Below are 19,857 nucleotides of genomic sequence, written 5' to 3'. Positions count from 1 at the left end.
ATTCCCAGCACTGCTTGCTGCTGCTCATTGTCATGCTGTAGAATGAATCTGGGACTGATCTATCAGGGACAATCTTTCTGAATAATAAGTAAATTTTACAGATAATTCTTCTTTAATTCAATAGAAATAAGGGTCTGAGTTTTGAAAGAAGGACTTGTACTTGTAATGGAGTATTTTAATTGTGCTTGAGTATTCAGATCTTTTTACTGAAAGATCTTCTTTACTGCTGCAAGCTAAAAAAAAAAGTTTTAATGTGAATTTAATAAGCTTTTTATTAGTTTTTCTATTGTATGTACTTTCTAAATCTGCAAAGTATCCAGTGTGGGCAGCTGTCAAATACAATTGGTGGAGTAAAAAGTTCAATATTTCCATCTGAAATATAGAGGAGCATATACAGCATTAAAATACTGGAAATACTAAAGCGAAGTACAGGAACTTTCCTACTTTCCACCACTGTTCAGCAGAAGAAATAATGATACCAGAGACGTGTGATCCAGCGGACAGCCCTTTGTGCTGTTCTGTTCAGTTATTATTTACTGGAGTAGAGTTGAGCTGTTATCTGTTTAGGCCTGGGACGGTCACACAGCACCTCATAGCCTCCAAGTGACTTCTCCAGACAGGCTGCTCTCATGTGGTCCTCCACCTTTGGCCCTACTTTCTGTCATGTAGACTGTATTATTATCTGAATGTCAAACAGTACAGTTTTGTTTCCTCTATTCAGAAGGTGGAATTTACTGCAGCTCTAACAGCGAGAAACTTTTTCATTCTAAACCACCAAGAGAAGGTCTTTATTCAACCAGAACCGGCTTCTTTTTCTCTTCATCTGAGCCAGTGGAACATAGGGACATTTAAAGAAAAGTCACCTCACAGTATGTGGGAATACTTGTCTCTGCCTTGGTGGGAACGTTAGCTTGTGATTCCCTCTCTTTGTTTGTTTGTCTGTAACCAGCCAATTTGACAAACTAATGGTTTGTGCATGTTCCTGCTTCCTGCTTCCTCGCCTTAATGCATTGGACTGAGTTGACCTTGTGACCTTTCCTGTGGCACCACCATCAGGCCAGACTTGAGTTTATTTTCTGATCCCTTCCCTGTGCGGATTCAGGCTCCCAGGATGAAACTCTGTGAACCCACCTGTTGCGCCACCGTTCTAGCATCAGCATTTTCCATTTTCAGTAAACACAAGGACATACTTCTGACAGTCGATACACATCCTCCCAGTCTTACACACACACACACACACACGCACACACACACATACAGAGGGCTGAATTTGGGATTCAGCAGGCGGATATTGCTTTACAGCTGTGATTAGCTGGGTGCATGAAGAAAGAGGAAGCCGGCAGCCTGCTGATTCGTGCAGCTATTACTCTGCATCGGGGAGCACTTGCCTATCTGCAAATACGTCAATTATAAAAATGCGATTACAGCCTTGTAGGAGGGGGAGGATTTGTGTTATCCACAGCTTTCCCTCTCTCTCTCTCTCTCTCTCACACACACATACACACACAAACACACACACACACTTTGTCTCCATCTTCTGCCCTCTGTCTCTCATTCACCCCTCCCTGAGTGAAGAAAATGTAATTTTCAAATGGGTTTACTAAGAAAACTTGAAAGAATGTTAAAAAAAAAAAAAAAAAAATGAAGTAAATTACAATCAACATTTAATCTACAGTGGTAGGGAGGTGGAGAAGGATGCAATGAAGGATGAGAAAGAAGAAGAGGGGAGGAGACAAAGTGGAGAGCAATAGATGGATGGAAAGAGGGATGGGCAGGTGTGTAGAAATAAACAAGGTGGAGGGTGAGGCCAGGGACACACAGGACGTGAAGCGTGAAGTCCCACCCGCCCTAACAGAATGAGTGCGACAGTGCAGACTCGCCAGGGGGCACTGACTTGAATCACCACCCACAGTCCTATGTCTGTTCTCCTCCTAAAGCTGCTGGGTTCACACAGATTACCCAGGTTTGTGAGTAATTAAGAAGAGACCCTTCCTGCCTGTCATGATGTGACGCGTTCTGTCCCAGACACGTGTGGTGTATCTATTAAAGAGATGCGCCATGGGTGGAGTTGCACTTTGTGTGTCATTAGTCATTTGAGTGTCTGCATTAAGAGAAGTTGGTTATGTGTTTTTCTGGATTTACTGAGGTCACCCTGTTTGCATCTGTCAGTTTTGTGGGGAAAATTCCAACACTGAAAAAGAGGTGTAAACACAGCACAAATGGGATTTAAAGGACCACTGTTGTGACCAATGGGCGCACCCTCAGCTGTGGGCTCAGGTGAGTTGTGATTATGATAAACATGGGAGGACTGAGCTCTGGCTGTTGCTGCGCTAAGGTTGTTATGATTTTGACTGTGATAGTTTAGAATAGGTGTAACACTACAGTACAAGCAGGAGTGGTGTGTATGTGCAGGGAACTGACATGGTTGTAGTGACTGGGCATCATGTTGATGCTATTGATTTGCCGAAATCCTTTGGTGTATTAATGGTCCGGTGTTTTATTTGAAGTGTTGATCCATAAGAAGATATATTTGTGGTTTTAAGAACCAAAAACCATCTCAGTGTAGTTTTACATCTCCTCTCTCAGGCTTCTCTCTGGAGCTCTAGTAACAACAGGTCGGTGAGCCAATCAGAAGAGAGGAGGCTCTGAGCCTCTCTGATAGTGGGTCTGGGTGGGTGGAGCTTGGGGCATGGCTGAGAGCGGTGACTGCTTTGTTGTGACATCACAAAGTTCCAGAAGTCCTGACGGCTGGTTTTAAGGCTCAGTTTCTGAATACAGGCTGTGTGCATTTCTCTGTGGACTGAGGCTTTGATACTTTCACAGTATTAATATAGAACCTAGACCTGCTGTATAATCACACAACACATGGACATCTACCTTTATACTATATGGGACATTTAATAACACATCTGCCAGATCTGATCAAAGCGCTGCAGGTGTAGTCTGAGCTGTAACCACTTACGCAGCCACAGCTTCATCTGCTACGACCAGGCAGAGCGAGCGCAGCTGTGCTCACGGTACCGGAGCTCGGACTTTTGAAAGGATGAATGAGCATTAAATGCATCTCAGCTTTCTGTAGTAACAGCAGAGCATTTCGCTAAACTGGCAGCGTATTAGACCAGGACTGGACCAACACACTAGCTGCTTCTTTGGATCAGTGGGAGGTAGAATTTATTGTGAGGGAACACAATATACACAAAATATTCCCACTGTCACTCTTCAGGGGCTCTGCAAAATACTGATTATGAGCAACAAAAATAAAGCAATTAGGCTGTTATTAATGAACTTAGTATCTGATTACTGAAAGTGAATAGTGCGCGGTGAGCTTCAGTTTGTGTTCATCCAAATCAGGTGCTGAATACAGACGGATTGCATCAATGAAAACCTACATTTTCTTCATAAATTTGTCCTTGGCCATGTCTTCAAAAGGCAGTCAATGACTATCATATTGTATACAGTATTTTATTCAAATGGTACAGATACATGCTCATAGTTGACAGTTTCAGTAGTTTATGCTCTTTAAATAACTAGTACTAGACACTGAATGAATCAGTATGGCCCTGTAGCTGTAATTGTCCCTATTATAGGACTTTTAGGATAAGAGACTTGCATAACATCTTTTTTCCCAGTTGTCCATAATGATATTAGAGGAGTGTTAATAAAGCAGTTAGGGACAGAAATTGTTCTCCTGAGTGCTCCAAAACTATCCCTGCACCCAAAATTGAACCAATTTCAAAGTTCTTAAGTGGGCAGTGCAATCAAATCTGGAGAGATTTTTTTCTCTTCATCTAAAGCAGCACCAGTAGATATGAAGTCAGCATTCCATTTGAAGACCTGCGCAACAAGATAATATCTTTTTGAGACAGAGCACCATGTGCAACCATCATATAGTACAAACCCATCTGATCAAAGAGCGACCTACTCAAGACAGAGCACAATCAGAAGATGATTGGCAGACCACTTAAAACTGAGCAAGTCTGATCCTAAACCTGCCTGAAATTGTTTTTTAAAACTCCCTGTTGAAGTTGGGAAGAGAGCTTTTACCAGGAAACACACAACAGTGCATTAAACTGACAGTACAGTCAAACATTATTGTGAGTGTGGGTAGAGGTGTGTGATCTGAAGCTCTTATATGGACGACCTTACTTTGGCATAAGATCTACGTCTCAGATGAATCGTACAGGTCGCATAATTAAAAGATGCAATATTTACATATCTAAAGTTCAGTCGCAGCTAACCAGCCCATTGTTAACTGGTAGCTAGCCGGCTAACTGTAGCTGCCGCCTCTTGGAGTTTGGTGTAGCGGCACATGAACCGGTTCTCCACCTGAGCAGAACAAGAGCCACCGTCTCCAGCTGTAGTCCAAGATGGTGGCGTTACAGTCTGCGGGACGAGAGCCCGAATGAGCCTGAGGCAACGACTGAACTTTCAAATCAGAACACTTAAATAGGACACCTCATGAATAAATAACAGCGCTGTCCAAACGCATGCTCCATATGAACTACGCAAAAAGTGTGATTGCTTGTGACACCACAGAAGACAGCGTTGTGGGTGAAAAATAGCAGCGAGCAGACAAACATCCAAAATAAAAATCAGAGCAGCGGAAAGATACGAATCACAACTCCTAGTCAGGACTTTCACAATAAAATCAGAGCAGAAACAGAATGCAGATTGTGATTCAGATCGTGGATTGCTATTCTACCCAAATAGATTGTCAAGTGATTTTTTGCCTGATCGCCCATCTCTAACTGTGCGTATGTTTAATTAACAAAATCAGCCACTAAGAGACATCCAGCTGTATTCAACCTGCATTCATTGATTTTTCGGGGGCCACTTGGGGGCAACACAAAAGCTGTAAACACAACATTTATTATATCTTTTAACTCTGATTTGGTAGTCACTAACTTTATCTCTCTGACCTTCAGTGTTGCACTGATAATGTAATGGTGGAGCGGTTTTGCCAACTGTGGCTAGAAACAATTCTGGTCAGACTGAACCAGAAGAGTGAAGTTGCGTGACACAAAATTTAAACAGTGAGATCAAAGTTGCTAAAACGCTCAGTAGAGGTGACGGGAACTGCGGAGCTGGGTGATAGTTCTTTATGGGTTCATTATGCATGCATCCAAGCTGCACAACATCTTTTTAGGTTTAGTGAAGGACAAGTGGAGACCTGACTCAGTCCAGTCAACGAAACCCTGAGCCACTAAAATCCACTTTCAGAGACCAGCATATAGCCAGGCCTCTGTTTGTTAGCATGGAAATAAAGTTAAAGTAGAAGCTTTTGTGTAAGTGTGTTATGTTTGGGTTTTAGGACTAAGCCGGATGAAAGAGAGAAGTTAAAGACGGATGAGAGAAGAAAAGAAACAAAGGAAAAGCAGCTGATTGCTGAAGAAGGAATGTAGTGAGAGGGGGAAAGATTGAGAGATGAATGCAGTTTGTTGTGAGCAGAAAAAAAAAAAGGTCGAGGGAGGTAGAGAGGGATGAGGATTGACCTGTGATTGATTTCTTCCTTCTTGTTCTTTCATTTTTTTTTCTTTTTGCTTCTGTCTTTCTGTCCTATTCTTCTTTGGCACGCTCCCTCTCAAATTTAGACTTCCAAGCTTAGTTTTTGTTTTCAGTAAATTAGCACAAATCCTTCAGCATGTGCGCACACACACACACACACACACACACACACACACACACACACACCCACACACACACACGCACACACACACACACAAACAGCCCAGTGTGGTTTTAAAGCCACAGATGGTCTATCAGAGGGGAGTGTATGAGTATTTCAAGCAGTGATGGAAAACTGTAGAGAGACAGACTCTGGGTGCATATCTGTGTGTGTGCGTGCGTGTGTGTGTGCGCGTGTGCATGCGTGTGTGTGGCTGTAGAGGTCTATGTACAGTGACAGTGAGGAAAAGGCTGTCAGAGTGGTAATTCAAAGCTCTGGCTGCAACCAACATTGGGGGAGAAGAATGGAGCCTTGTTGAAGAGGCTTTCTATTACACAATGTGCTGCTAGGAGCCCAGCAACACATCACACACTATGTGGAGGGTGTGTGTTTACATGTGCATGGTATTAATGTTGGTTTGACTGAGAAAGTCAAAGAAAACAGTAGATGCACATGTTACATACTGTGCTTAAATGTTTCTTCCTTAACAAGTGTAGTTACACTGACGTATCAGTGCAGTTTACGTTGTGCGCCACCTGCTTAGCTTTGGCAAGAAGACTCTTGGCTTGCTTCGCTGTCCTTTCAGTGCAACTGGAGCTAATGCTGCTGTGGTGTCTGGCAATCACAGATGGAGAAAGGAGTGAAAGGCTGATGGAGAATGGTTTGTCTTAAGCAAGTGCATGTGTGAAAAGAAAAGAAGCCATGATTTTAAGAGCCACATACACCAGGATGATAATGTAAAGGCTACTGAGCTATCTCCACTGTCCATCTGTGTCACTGTTACTAGAACAGTTATCAGTATCAGCCAGCCTGTTACATTCATCTCTCATATTGTAGTTTGACTGCCCATATATCATGTAATATTAGCTCAGGTGGTAGGTAGCTGGGTCAGCCGTTGATTAAAGTGTTGGTGATTCCCTCTGTCCTTGAGCAGCACATTGAAACCCAGTATGCTCTCATTAGGAGAGGATGTAGGAGATGCAATATTGTGATGTAATATTATACAATTGATCAATATCACACTGGTTGTCTATGGCAATTCCTTTAATCATTGGTTCTCAAACATTTACTGCCACACCCACCTTGTGGAGCATTACATTACATTACATTTACATTTACTCATCTGTCAGACGCTTTTATCCAAAGTGACATCACTGAAGCTTCACTGCAGTATACACCTTGGTGTAAGTACTAAGTTCTACATCTATTCAATAAGTGCAAGGAGATCAGGTAAAGAAGTGCACTGAAAGTGCATAGTAAGAGCTGGTTAGACATGCCAGGGTGTTGGAAGGAGAACAAATTTCACAATTTACATTTGTACCTGTCATAGAGGAAAAGTACAGTTCCGGTACTAATAACATTAAAGATCAGTTCCAGCCAGTGGCGGATTTAGATAAGGGCGAAATGGGCAGCGGGGCAGCACTGGCACTTGCAAAAAACAATTTGTTACACTTGCCTGATCGGTTTTTCATTTGCACATGTCATCAATGACATCATGTCACTGTGTCAGAGCGGCTGCCCTTTCTAGTTTGTGCAGGCTTCTGCTGAGTAGGTCTCCTCTCTTACTCTCAGAGGTGGTGGGAGATGGGGAGGGGGTGGGGGGTAGTTTGAGCACAGGTCTCCCCAGTCGAGCAGGGGAATCTTTCAAATACTGCACTTCTGTCTCTGTACAGAACTAATGCCATTAGTAAAATCAGTCACACCAGGAAAAGCTAATAAATAAACCACAATTCATTCATAATACTGTCATTTTTCTGGGTTGTGTGAAATTGTATAATAATTCATGATTGTATATAATATTATTACTAATTGATGATTTTGCATCAAGGAAAGCAAGAAAGGTCAGGTTTTAGATGACAATAGTGCTATTGAGAATGTGTGTCTTGTCAGTAGTGTATTAGGTTCTCTTGTTGATGTATTTGTGGGATGAAGGGTTTGTGCAGTTTAGTAATTTGATTGTGTATGTTATCTGTGTATGTATGTGTATATATGTGTGTGTATATATAGGTGTATATACAGCGCCCAGGGCACCACACAAGCTAGAACCACCACTGGTTCCAGCGCTTGTTTCAATCCAGAGCAGCAGTTAATCATGTGATTAGATGTTTGACGTGTCAAAATGTCAGCTGAGTAAACGTCTTTTCAAATCTCTGTTCACATCACAGCAATAAAAATCTGACAAACTCCAGTAACTGCAACACTTTATAATTACAATACTTAAGACAAACTTCCTATAAGCATGCTAACAATGCTAGCAGCTAAATGCTAACATCAGCATCTTGACATGCTCATTACCGTAATCACCATCTTAGTTTAGCATGCTAACATTTGCTAATTAGCATTAAACAGAAGTCCTGACGGCTGGTTTTAAGGCTCAGTTTCTGAATACAGGCTGTGTGCATTTCTCTGTGGACTGAGGCTTTGATACTTTCACAGTATTAATATAGAACCTAGACCTGCTTTATAGTCACACAACACATGGACAAATACCTTTATACTATACGGGACCTTTAAAATAACAACCAGTAGCTTTAAAGTATCATTCTGGTTTATTACACATTAGCTCCTGTTTTTGTTGTCTTTGATGAATACAATCTGATCATAACCAAAATACAAAGTTGTAATAAACCTGATTTATGCTTTAATTTACACATTGTAATTCTTCCTAATATACAGTGTAGCAAATGAGCAAAAAGTGAATCACATATTTACATCACAGTTTCAATCTTGTGCAAACATAATTAAGCTCACCTCCCCTCCATCGGTGAACCTCCCACCTGCTCCACATGTCCTAAATCATCCTGCATGATGGTCTTATCACACAGTTCAGAGCCGGCAGACTCTGTCTGAGTCACACCGTCCATTCTCCCAACACGTCTCAAAGAAGGAAGCTGAATGGCTGTGGCGATTACTGCAGTTTGGGGGATTTGAAGTCTGTTAAATGTATTTTTCAACTTTTTGCGAGCAAGCTTAGCAGCAAATAGGCTTAGCTCCTTGATTGAGTCATGTTATAGAGCTGTAGAGCTGCTATAGAGCGTCTGACATCAGACGGATCAGGTGAGGACAGTTGGCTGCCTGTTCTCACCTTCCATTCACTCCTCTATTCAGGAGCAGGTATCATGCTAATGTGCTGCAGCTATTAATACAGAGCTCCATCCTGCCTCTGTCAACACTTGACTCACCTTAACTGGCTTCACTTGAGAGGAAATGGACCGTGTGTGTGTGTGTGTGTGTGTGTGTGTGTGTGTGTCTTGGCATGAATACCTATCCTGCTTTGCTTTTCTTCTCCGCTATGTTTATTCCATCATCCGCCTCCTGCCTCCTTTCCTCTCAACTTGTCCTTGTCCTCCCTTTTCTTTTTAATTTTTTCTCTCGTCCCTGCTCACTCTCTCTCTCCTTTCTGTTTCATCCTTCATCATTCTCTCCTTCCTCTTCCTGACTTCCTCTGTCCTCCCCCACCTTCCTTTCCTCCTCCTCCTTTTGCAGGCTTACTGCCTCCTCCTTTTAATTTCCCCCCTCATTTTTTTCTACTTAACCTTTCCCTGTCTTGCTATCTGTGTCCCCTCCATCCTTCTCCATCATTCCTCTTCTCCTCTCCTCCACCCTTGCTCTGTTCCTTCCTTTGCCCTCCCCCGCTCCTTCCTCCTCCCCTCCTCCAGTGAAAGGAAGTCAGCAGAGAGAGACAGAGGGGAGCAGCACTGCCTGCTAAGCAGTTGCGCACAAGACACTCGCAAAGCTTTGTATGTGTGTTTGGTTGTGTGTGTGTGTGTGTGTGTGTGTGTGTGTGTGTGTGTGTGTGTGTGTGTGTGTGTGTATGGGCGTGTATGGGCCTGTACACTTGAGTATTAAGTTTGTTTTTGTGTGTGTCTAAGAATGTATAATTTGTGTGTATACAAGAGTGTGGATGAAGCGTACTCGTGACATTGAATTCAGTGTTTATTCACTCCTGTGTGTGTTTGTGTGTGGGTGTGGGCGTGGGCGTGCGTGTGCACGCACGTATGTGTGTGTGTTGCAGGAGCCACTGTTTATCACAGTGTCTCTCCTTATCTTATTCATGAAGTTCAGCTGACTGTCACCTCCCCCTTCTCTTTCCATTCTCTGTCTCCTCACTTCACACACACACACACGCACACACACACACACACACACACACACACACACACACACACACACCTGTATAGAGCTCTTAAGCAGGTGTTATTTTTTTATTTTTTTGCCAGCTCGATCCATTAGACATAATGAATGTCTGCGTGAAAGGTTTAGAAAAAATGAAAACGTGTATGTTACCGACAGTTTGTGTGTGTGTGTGTGTGTGTGCGTGTGTGTGTGTGTGTGTGTTCTGTCTGCACATGTCTACCTCTCTTTGCAGCAGCCTAATTAATTTCATCTGTCTCACTAAATGCTTCTCTTCCATCCTTTTCTACCCTTTCCTTGTCCTTTATTCAACTCCTGCTCCTCTTTATTTTCTTGTCTCTCCCCTCCTCTCCTGTTTCCTTGCCTTGTCTCATCTTTTCTCTCACTGATTTATATACTATGGATGAGTGAACATATTCTCAGTCTTTCTGTACATTTTTTGTTTCTTGTGTAGACTGGAAACCGATATGTTGAGCGAAAACTGTTAAGACCAAGATTTCCTATGTTTAAATGTAAATGCCATGAAGTCAGATTTCAGTTAAAGTTTTGTCAACTTTAGACTTTGTCGTGTTTAGTTAAAGTTTTTCTATGTCTGCTTGTGATTGGACAAGATATAGTATTTGAGAAGTTTTGTTGTTCTTTGTAAAATCACAAAGGATTTTGTAGAAAAAATGTTTGCATTATAATTCTTTCTACCTACTACTGCTTCTCCTTTGCCATTTTTTCTCATGAATTAATCTAAGTTCTTTCCATCCCTATTAAGATCGTGTGTGGAACTTAACACTTATTGCTGATTAAAACCTCCCTGGAGAGGGAGGGAGTGAATCTGTGCAAGAAGTGTTTCACTGACAGAGGCCTAACACTGATTACACTAACCAACTGATAGTGAGAGCAGTGTTTCTTTTAAAAAGTGACACTTGGAACAGCATTGTGTTGAATATGACATTGCTGCTGTACTGATGGAAATAGTGCTGTGGAAATGTACATTATTATACTGAATTTATCAAGAAAAGCTGTAAACACGGAGGACTTGCTGAGTTTGCATCAGCAATAAACAACAGAAATGTAATATATAACGTATATGTCCATACATCAAGAGTGATGTTGCCATATATGTTAACTAAAAGGGAATATATTATTATCACATTTATACATCCTCTGGATATATGAAGATTTAAGTTTATAATATACATGAAAGAATAATAATAGTAAAATTTGTATATGTACACATATTAAAAATATCTAATAATTTAAGTTTAAGCAAAGTACATATAAAATTCTATACACTTTTCAATATGTTTTTCCTTTTTTTTCTTAATTTTGATTTTTTTCTTCATGTTCTGGGAAAGTGGTCTCAGACTGACTGTATATGATATCAACATATACTGACAGACTTTGGGATGGATATATAATTATGTAACATACAGTATGTATGTAATATAAGCATACATACATATTTGTATTGGTTTGACATATATGTCAATATATGAAATTGTGCCAGTTTCTAATGGGTTTATATATATATATATATATATATATATATACTGTATATATAATTTTTACAGTGGTTTACAATTTTGAATGTGTTTTTATTCTATATGCACAAATTCAATATATGTGCATATATCACATTTGCATGGAGCAAATTAAAAGTCAAAAAGCAGAAAGACTTCTTTCTAAAATATGACTCAGCCAATGTTTGAGTATTTATGGTAAAAAGAAAGTATAGTCATGGTTTCCAAAGCTGAGGGACTGGCATTATTAACACCCAGCTACTGACATATCCAACCCCACCCTTCTCCTCTGAGGATGGAGTTGACAAATTGTGAGTCATGTATACAACGTGACATTAAAAATATGTTCGGATGAAATCATTCATATTTTATGATATTTCTCCTCCTCCTGTCTCTCCATCACAGTCTAGTTCCAGCACAGCACCTCCGCAGGCGGACCCCTCCACCTCCTCCTCTGCCTCCTCCTCTACCTCCACCACTACCACCACCAAGGCGGAGGAGAAGAAGCTTTTATCTAAAGACTCCATCCTGTCTTTGTATGCCAGCAGCTCAGTGGGCAGTCAGCCGCAGAGCCAGCAACAGCCTGCTCCAGGACAAGGTGTCACACACACACACGCACCGCACACAGCATTTTTATTAACCCTTCATTATCCAAGTTATGTCAGCTGAGCAGTTCCTGCAGTTCATTGGAGCTCTGCAACATTTACTTCTTTTATTCTGATGAGTTTGGCCATAAGAGTAATATCATTTGAACATGGATGATGCCAAATAACCGCATCTGGAAACTTACAGTCTCGCACAATCTGTTCAACTACAGGTTCAAACCCCAAAGTGCAAAAACTCAGCATCTTGCCTAACAATATACCACTGTGTTTTGCACTGACTCTCAGCCTCTCATCTCCTCCAAGAGGCAACAAAAAAAAGGTCCATCTTCATTTTAATCCCGCCTCATTTAACTTTACTCTGCCTGCATTGCAACCCATTGCTGAGACCTGCTGTGTGGCCACTAGCCTCTCAGCTCTACAGTGCAGGCAGCTCTTTTCAGCAGAAACACTCTGATCAACCGTCTGTATGTCACTGCCCAGCACCAAACAACTGACAAAGTTATCACATTAGCTGGTGAACGTAGTTTAATTTGGGAGTTAAAACATCAGTAAATATTGAGCTTACTTCTGTTGAGTGCCCAGAAACAAAGCTCTGAATTAATGCTAATTTGTAATGTGCAAATAGGCAACTGCTCTTAAAGGCAGCACCACTGCATATGGATTCAATGAAAAGATAGAAGTGGCTGCAAAAAGGTATGAGTTTGCACTGGGTGGTGCAAATGGAGGCAAAACTGTGTCCACATGAGTGTTTCAAATAGAGCAAAATAGTAGTTGTTAACCTAAAGCTTTATGTCTCCATTTCGTAAATGTACAAAGATATGAGGAAATAGCAGTGAAACTGGAGGAAAACAAAAAAACAAGTGGAGTTGTGAGTTTTGAGGCCGAGGTTGATGTCAAATAAAGTCTGAACATACTCACCGTGCATACTGTTGGTATGTTGATAGCTAGTTTATGAATTGTTAACCAAAGAGTAATTTTCCCAGATGATCAATTAGAATAAATTATCATTTTTTTCTGGTTAAGTAAAACTGCCCAGAGAAATTCAATTCAATGTTTTTTTATGAAAATAAAGACTAGAGAAAAGTGAATCTGAAAAGACAGGTTGTATAGGAAGTATACGGTCTGTTTTTCTTCTTTCCTGTCCCTGGATGCATCTAGCAACTGCTCAAATTTACCTTGTGACGCCTTTGAGGCCAATTATAGAGAACACATCCTATTTTTTGTCCTATGTAAAAAAAAAAAGTTGCATATTGCAGTTATAAGTGCCTTCTTCAATGGCAAAGAAATGGTAGTTTCTGCGGTAAAGATGATCAACAGCTCCGATTTATTTGAACTGCTGCACTGACAGGCCAAACATCTTCATGTGCTGTGCATAAATAGTTGTATATAAACAGACAATAAACACATAGTGCCTCATAAGAGAGGAAAAAATATGCAGTATACTGTGTAAGTGCAGGAGCGGCACACTCAGACGTAGGTCTTTGTACACACACAGAGACACACACCTACACACTTTCACAGACACACACACACATGAGAGGAAAGATGCATCATAAAAATGGAGCAGAGCGAGGCAGATGAAAGGTCAGCGTGCTGAAAAGCAGGCAGGTCCACTCCAGGCTGCATTTACTGGAGTCCCACTGCAGCAGTAAAAATAGAGAAGTGTCTGCAGATTCACACTCATCTCACAGTTATTATGAGTTAAGACTGAAGTGCCAAGACTGTTTGTGTGCGTCTGTATGTGTGTATGTGTGTATGTGTGTGTGTGTGTGTGTGTGTGTGTGTGTGTGTGTGTGTGTGTATGTGTATGTGCATGTGGGCGGTTGTTCACATACTGTACATCAACCTGAGGATGTATGGAGTGTGTGGGAAAGCATTAGTATTACATGTTTTGCTGAATGGTGGATAGTAGGCAGCAGATTTGTGCAGCAGGCACATGTGCATATCGATTTTATTGCTGCATGATAACACTGATGTGTACAGAGGATTAGGAGTGGAAATCGAGATGAAGGGCTTTCTGCTGCTTTATTGTCCTCTCTGAATCCAAATAAATGCTGATGGAGATCAAAGCCAAAAGAACCTTAACCAGGCTAATGCCCCAAATCACTCGCTTCCATCGCGTGTGTGTTGCATGTGTGTGCGTTGCCGTGGGATGGAAGTGGCTCTAAGTGGAGCAAATAACAAAATTGTCAAAATGTCAGAAAACACTGATGAACTCCAGTGTATGAATACATGGAGCTTTTATTGATTTCCACTCAGTGCAGGATTTCTAAAACTTTGAGGCATGGCATGATGTGCTAAAAGAGGCTACAGCATATTTCAATATGAGCAGGTAGTCTCTAACATTTTTACATGCAGTGAGCATAGCTAAGATGCTAATATCAGAGATTGTTTTCGCCTGTTTTAAGGAAGTTATCTCCTCGTTGCTCCTCCAGGTCTTTCCACTCAGTAAAAATACTGATAAATCCCAGTTTTATATTTTCCACTTATCATCCTCCCACAGTGGTCTGATGCAGCGCTGATGGGGAAATGGGCGGATGGGTGATATGTTCTCATGAAAATATGACTCTCTGCACCTTTCCATTAATCTTTAGAGGCAGTATTGAGAAGTGTCACTGCTTTTTGGTGTGTTGAAATCAGCCTAGTCACACAAACTTCAAATCTGCTTGGTCTAATGTTTTCATTTTCATATTCTTATTCCTCCGCGCCAGCAACAGCCAGGGCCAGAGGCATTATGTTTTCTATTCGTTCGTCCATCCATCCATCCGTCTGTCTGTCCGTCCCATTCTTATGGACGCAATATCTCAGTAACACCTTGAGGACACTTCTTCAAATTTGGCAGAAACATTCATTTGGACTTAGAGATGAAGTGATTTGATTTTGGTGGTCAAAGGTCAAAGGTCACGGTGACCTCACCAAACACGGTTTTGACCTCTTGAATGTGATATCTCAAGACCACCTCGAGGGAATCTGTATAGATTTGACACAAACATTCACTTGGACTCAAAGGTCAACTGATTACAATTTGGTGCTCAAAGGTCAAAGGTCAAGGTCACTGTGACCTAACAAAACATGTTTTTCACCATAACTCATGAATTCATACACTAATTATGACACAATTTAACCCAAATGTCTAAAGGATAAAATAAAGTGATTGCATTTTATATCCAAATGATTAAGGGTCAACTTCACTGTGACATCATAATGTTATGCAAAAAAACCTCTGGCCATTATTCAGTGTTGTAACTCAGGAAGGAGGGATATTTCCTCCAACTTGGCTGGTTGGCAGAGGGATACAACCGTGAGGTGTTAATTCTAGATGATAGGTTATAAAATGTCATGCATTTACTTCAAACTGACTTTAAGGTTAAAATCTTTAAGATTTCAGTCTCAGTTTATTTTGAACTCCTGATTTAAGTGCATTTTAACAAAGCAGGAGCTTCCCTTGAAATGTATAGACCACACATAGCAGCAAACACACCCTGATCAGCTCCTCTGTCAATTTTGGTGGTCAAAGAAGTGTGTGTGTGTGTGTGTGTGCGTGTGCGTGTGCGTGTGTGTGCGTGTGCGTGTGCGTGTGTGTGTGTGTGTGTGTGTTTACAGAACACCCAGACAAACCGTGGGTTAGGTTGTCACAATGTTTTATTAAAAAAAAAATACTCAAGAATCTGTCTTTTCCCATCATCATGTGAGCAACCATGATCTGATTTTCATGCTGCGCACTGCATCAGTTGTCTTCCACACAACAGCAGGGCATTACAAGAGGAGTGTGTTGCTGTGATGACCGTGGCCTTTCACACAGACCCCACTATGAGTCTTTGTCACCTGCAGCTCACTGCTTGTTGTGTTCTTCTCTTGCAATATTTAACACTGATGTGCTGACAAAAATCATCAAGAATGACTCTGTCTTGATTTGTCACAACAAATTTGTTGCATTTACAGCTGCTGTTTCACAATGAAAGCCACCCTGTGTTTGAGCAGTTGAATGCTTTTAATGTGAAATAACAGCAGTAATAAGCATCAGCATTTGCCTAATACAGCTGTGATATGTCATTAGAGGAATAAAAAAGTAAACAATGAAATTTAAATCCCACAGGAATGGTGGACTGAAAGACTTTTTATTTTAAATTAATTTTATTCATAAGCCACTTTTCTAGCGAGGAGTGTTTTCCACAGAAACTGACATGAAGTACAATAATGAGATTAAAAAAATAATGTTTTTAAGTGTTTTGTTATAAGTTTGTTGTGTGGAAGTTTGACACCCTGAAGATGGTGTTTTAATTTGATTTTAATTAATTGTTGTTGTAAATCAAAGCAAACCTGGATTAAAAGCAGTTTGTTTGAAAACCAACTTATTTTCTCCATCTCAGCTCAGTTCTCTTTTATGTGTAGTTGTAAATAGTCTCTGCTCAGTAGTAAATATGATGTCCTGTACAAACCTAACTATCTGTTCTTGACTCCAGCAGGTATGTACATGGGCCAGCCCCAAATGCAGTTCACTCCACAGGGCTTCACCCCTGGAATGGGTGGAGCCGTCCCACCCGCCAACATGATGGGTGGAGGGGCGATGATGTCCGGCATGGCCCTGCCCAACGGGGGCTACATGGGCATGCAGCAGCAGGGCGTGATGCCAGCCAACCAAGGACAGAACATGTACAACATGCAGCAGGGACAGCAGCAAGGACAGTGGAATATGGGCCAGGTAACACACAAGTATACATGCAGCATGTGTCTGAAACACACTCAGTGAAATGGTGATTAATCCATTTTATGGTGATGATTAACTCATTTAAACATTTAGCTCATTTTGGTTCCACTCCAGTTTCTCTGCTCATTAATCTTTTAGGAAGCAAACTTAAATGTTTACTGTGTTTCTAATAACCTGAATAATAAGGTCGTAAGTACAGCAATTTTTTCCACTATGAATTCTTTCTTTTTCCTGTGAAACAGTTCCATTATCCAGGTCCTAAAAGTTAATATACAGTGTTCTGCTCTCTACTTCTGTGCAAAGCCCAATGCAGTAATGTCTTCCCTAAAAGCCGAGGAGGAGCAGCTTTAAACAACTATTCAGTCTTTTTTAGAATCATGGTTATTGTATAATACTATAATGTGTTTTTTTATTCTTAAATTCTTTCCAGTTTCTTTTGTCCATCATGCCATGAAATAATAAGAAGGTATATAATGAAATATAAAATATAAATAACTGCCGTGTTGGAGAGGCACAATACCTATGACAACACTTCTGAAACTGCTCAGTTGAGGGGTTTGAAAATGGTATTTAATGTCCTTTGATGCAGATGATTGTTCTGTGTTCTACTTGTACTACTTGACCTTAGTTCTGCGACACCGTAGAGCATCATATCCTGATTAAGAAGTTGTGGGACTGGGTGGGCTCGTTAGGCATAACATTAAACTGGTTTATATCTTATCTCACTGACTGAAGTTTCACTGTCTCTATTGAGGTTTTGTGTCTGATTCCTCCCCAATGACTTGTGGTGTCTTGCAGGGCTCGGTTCTGGGGCCCCTGTTATTCTTTTTACTGTACATTTGATGCCCTTAGGATGGATTATAAACAGATGTAATATTGCATATCATTTATTTGCAGATGATATCTAACTCTACTTCTCATTCAAACCTAGTAAGGCTTACAGGTTAACTGAGCTCCTACACTGTAGACACTATTAGAATAGGATGGCTAAATATTTCTTACAGCTTAATGCTGATAAGACGGATTGTTGCTCCAGAAACGGTTGCCCTCATGATCAAGCAAAGTATTGGACTTCTTCTCTCTGCCGCCCACCCCAACTTGCGGAATGTAGGGGTTATATTTGTTCAGTCCTTGTTGTTTGACACCGACATTAAGCAGCTGTCCAGATTGTTTTTTCCACATAAGAAATGCAGAATTAGAGATGCTTACACGTCTTTATTTCTACCTATGTTGATTATTCTAATGCACTTTTATCCTTGCTTAGTATGTCCGCCCTTGATCATCTGCAGGCAATTCAGACTGCTGCTGCAAGACTACTCACTAGGTCAAATAGACGGTCGCCTATTACCGTTATACTCACATCCTTTTACTGGCTCCCTGTTACATAAAGGATCCAGTTTAAAATTCTCATTCTTACACACAGAGCACTGCATGGTCAAACTCCTGCTTATGTGGCTGATTTACTTCACCCTCACTCACCTTCTCGCTCTCTTAGGTCTAATAATCTAAATTTACTGTCTGTCCCACGCACTTGCTTAAAGAGCCGAGGTGATCGAGCTTTTGAGGCTGTAACACCTCAACTTTGGAACTGTGGAGTCTTTTAAAAGCTGAAGGCCTGTAAAGACAGGCATTTGAGTAATCTGTTTATCCAGGTCTATCTTTTATTTATATATAAGTGCTATATAAATACATTTTCCTTACTTCCTTTTGTACTTATCTATACTGAATCAGTACTTGGAGACCTGTCATCACATCTGTCTAAGAGCTTCCCCTTCATAAGGCTGTTACCTGCTGCTCAAATTTACACACACAGCATATATCCAGCTTGGGAGGTTAATGAGAGATCATAAATTACCACTGAGACACACACAGACACACACACACGCGCACACACACACACACACACACACACACACACACACACACACACACATATAACACCACCTTCGAACAGTCAAGGTGGGTGGTGGATGACGAAATGTGTGCGTGCACATTGTGCAGCGAGATGTAATGGAATGAATGGACGTATGAGCACTTGGCTGCACGTACTGTATGTCCAGGCCTGGCCAACACACACACATAACTACACACACACACACACACACACACACACACACAGCTCTCAGATGACCAGATAAGTGAGTAGCGCTGCACCATGGCACATTCATAATAGATAAGACAGAATGGAAGGAAGAGGGCGAGTGGGGGATGGCAGGGGTGTAGAGTTGGGAGGTGAGCAGGGAAGCGAGGAGTGTCGAGAAGAGAGAGGGCAGGGAGCAGGGGACACTGGAAGCCTTTAAGGGCAGAAGTGAAGGTAAGAAGGGAGGGATGGAGGTATGGGAGTGGAGCTAAAGGATGAAGAGTCAACCCCCTCCCACCCAGCTCACACCTCTCATCTCTGGGATGAGGGAATATGCTGCTGTCTCTTACTGCTAACACTGACTCTCCTCCTCTCTCCCTTTCTTTTCTCACTCAGATGACCCAGCAGATGTCAGGCATGGCTATGAGCGGCGGAGGGCCAACGCCAGCCACTTTCAACCAGTCAGGAGCCCCCGCAGCCGGTTGGCCCGCGGCCCCTCCAACAGCTTCTGGCCAGACCCTCAGTACCCAGCTGTGGAAGTGAAGAGGGGGGAAACATGGGGCAGTCACATGGCACCAAAACAGCCAAATCTGCCTCCGACCCACTCGTGTCCTTACAGCTCTGAATAAACAACGCACAGCGGGGGCAGTTTGGCTGCCCTACACTCCCCTCCCAAACCCTACACACCTTCATCGTTAGGTCAGAAAAACCAAGATGACATCACACTGGTGAAGTGGAGAAAAAAAAAAAAAAGAGAGACTGGCAGCTGTCGTGTCTTCATTCAATTTCCCTCTTCTTTTATGATTTCCTCTTGTTGTTCATGTCTGAGGAGACAAAAACAGCATAACAAAAAAAGAAAGCTGCTGGACCAATAACTCCAAGTCCTATTATAGTAATATTATTATATCATTACCAAAATGGATAGTTTGTGAATAGTCTTTCAATACGTACAGTAGATATGGCTATCTTGTGGTTGGTTTATGCTACCCTCTCCTCTCCCCTCTCTCTCTCTGCTGTGTAAATTGTAATCCTCCCCCCTTCCTCTCCCTCCCCCTCCCCCTCTCTGTAGGGCGAGCAGAGCCTTGTAGCAGATAATCGTCTGAGCAGTACTGTATCTATGTGAATATAATGTGAAACCCTCACTTTTCAGA

The 19,857-nt window shown here is 41.5% G+C and overlaps 1 protein-coding gene across 2 annotated transcripts in view; it reads left to right on the top strand.

Annotated features, from left to right (window-relative positions):
- LOC111220567 (stromal membrane-associated protein 1-like) overlaps positions 1-19,491 on the top strand; it is a 113,403-nt gene extending 93,912 nt beyond the window's left edge. For both annotated transcript variants that reach the window (XM_022743682.1, XM_022743681.1), the window contains 3 exons: positions 11,719-11,911; positions 16,382-16,620; positions 19,103-19,491. In XM_022743682.1, coding sequence (XP_022599403.1) covers positions 11,719-11,911; positions 16,382-16,620; positions 19,103-19,249 — 579 coding nt within the window. In that variant the 3' untranslated portion in view covers positions 19,250-19,491. The remainder of the gene's footprint in view (positions 1-11,718; positions 11,912-16,381; positions 16,621-19,102) is intronic.
- Positions 19,492-19,857: the final 366 nt, after the last annotated feature.

This window comes from Seriola dumerili, unplaced genomic scaffold, assembly GCF_002260705.1.
Source record: "Seriola dumerili isolate Sdu_G_001 unplaced genomic scaffold, Sdu_1.0 BDQW01000073.1, whole genome shotgun sequence".
Classification (NCBI taxonomy): Eukaryota; Metazoa; Chordata; class Actinopteri; order Carangiformes; family Carangidae; genus Seriola; species Seriola dumerili.
The sequence above is the reverse complement of the archived record's forward strand: the minus strand, read 5'-3'. Positions and strand labels throughout refer to the sequence as shown.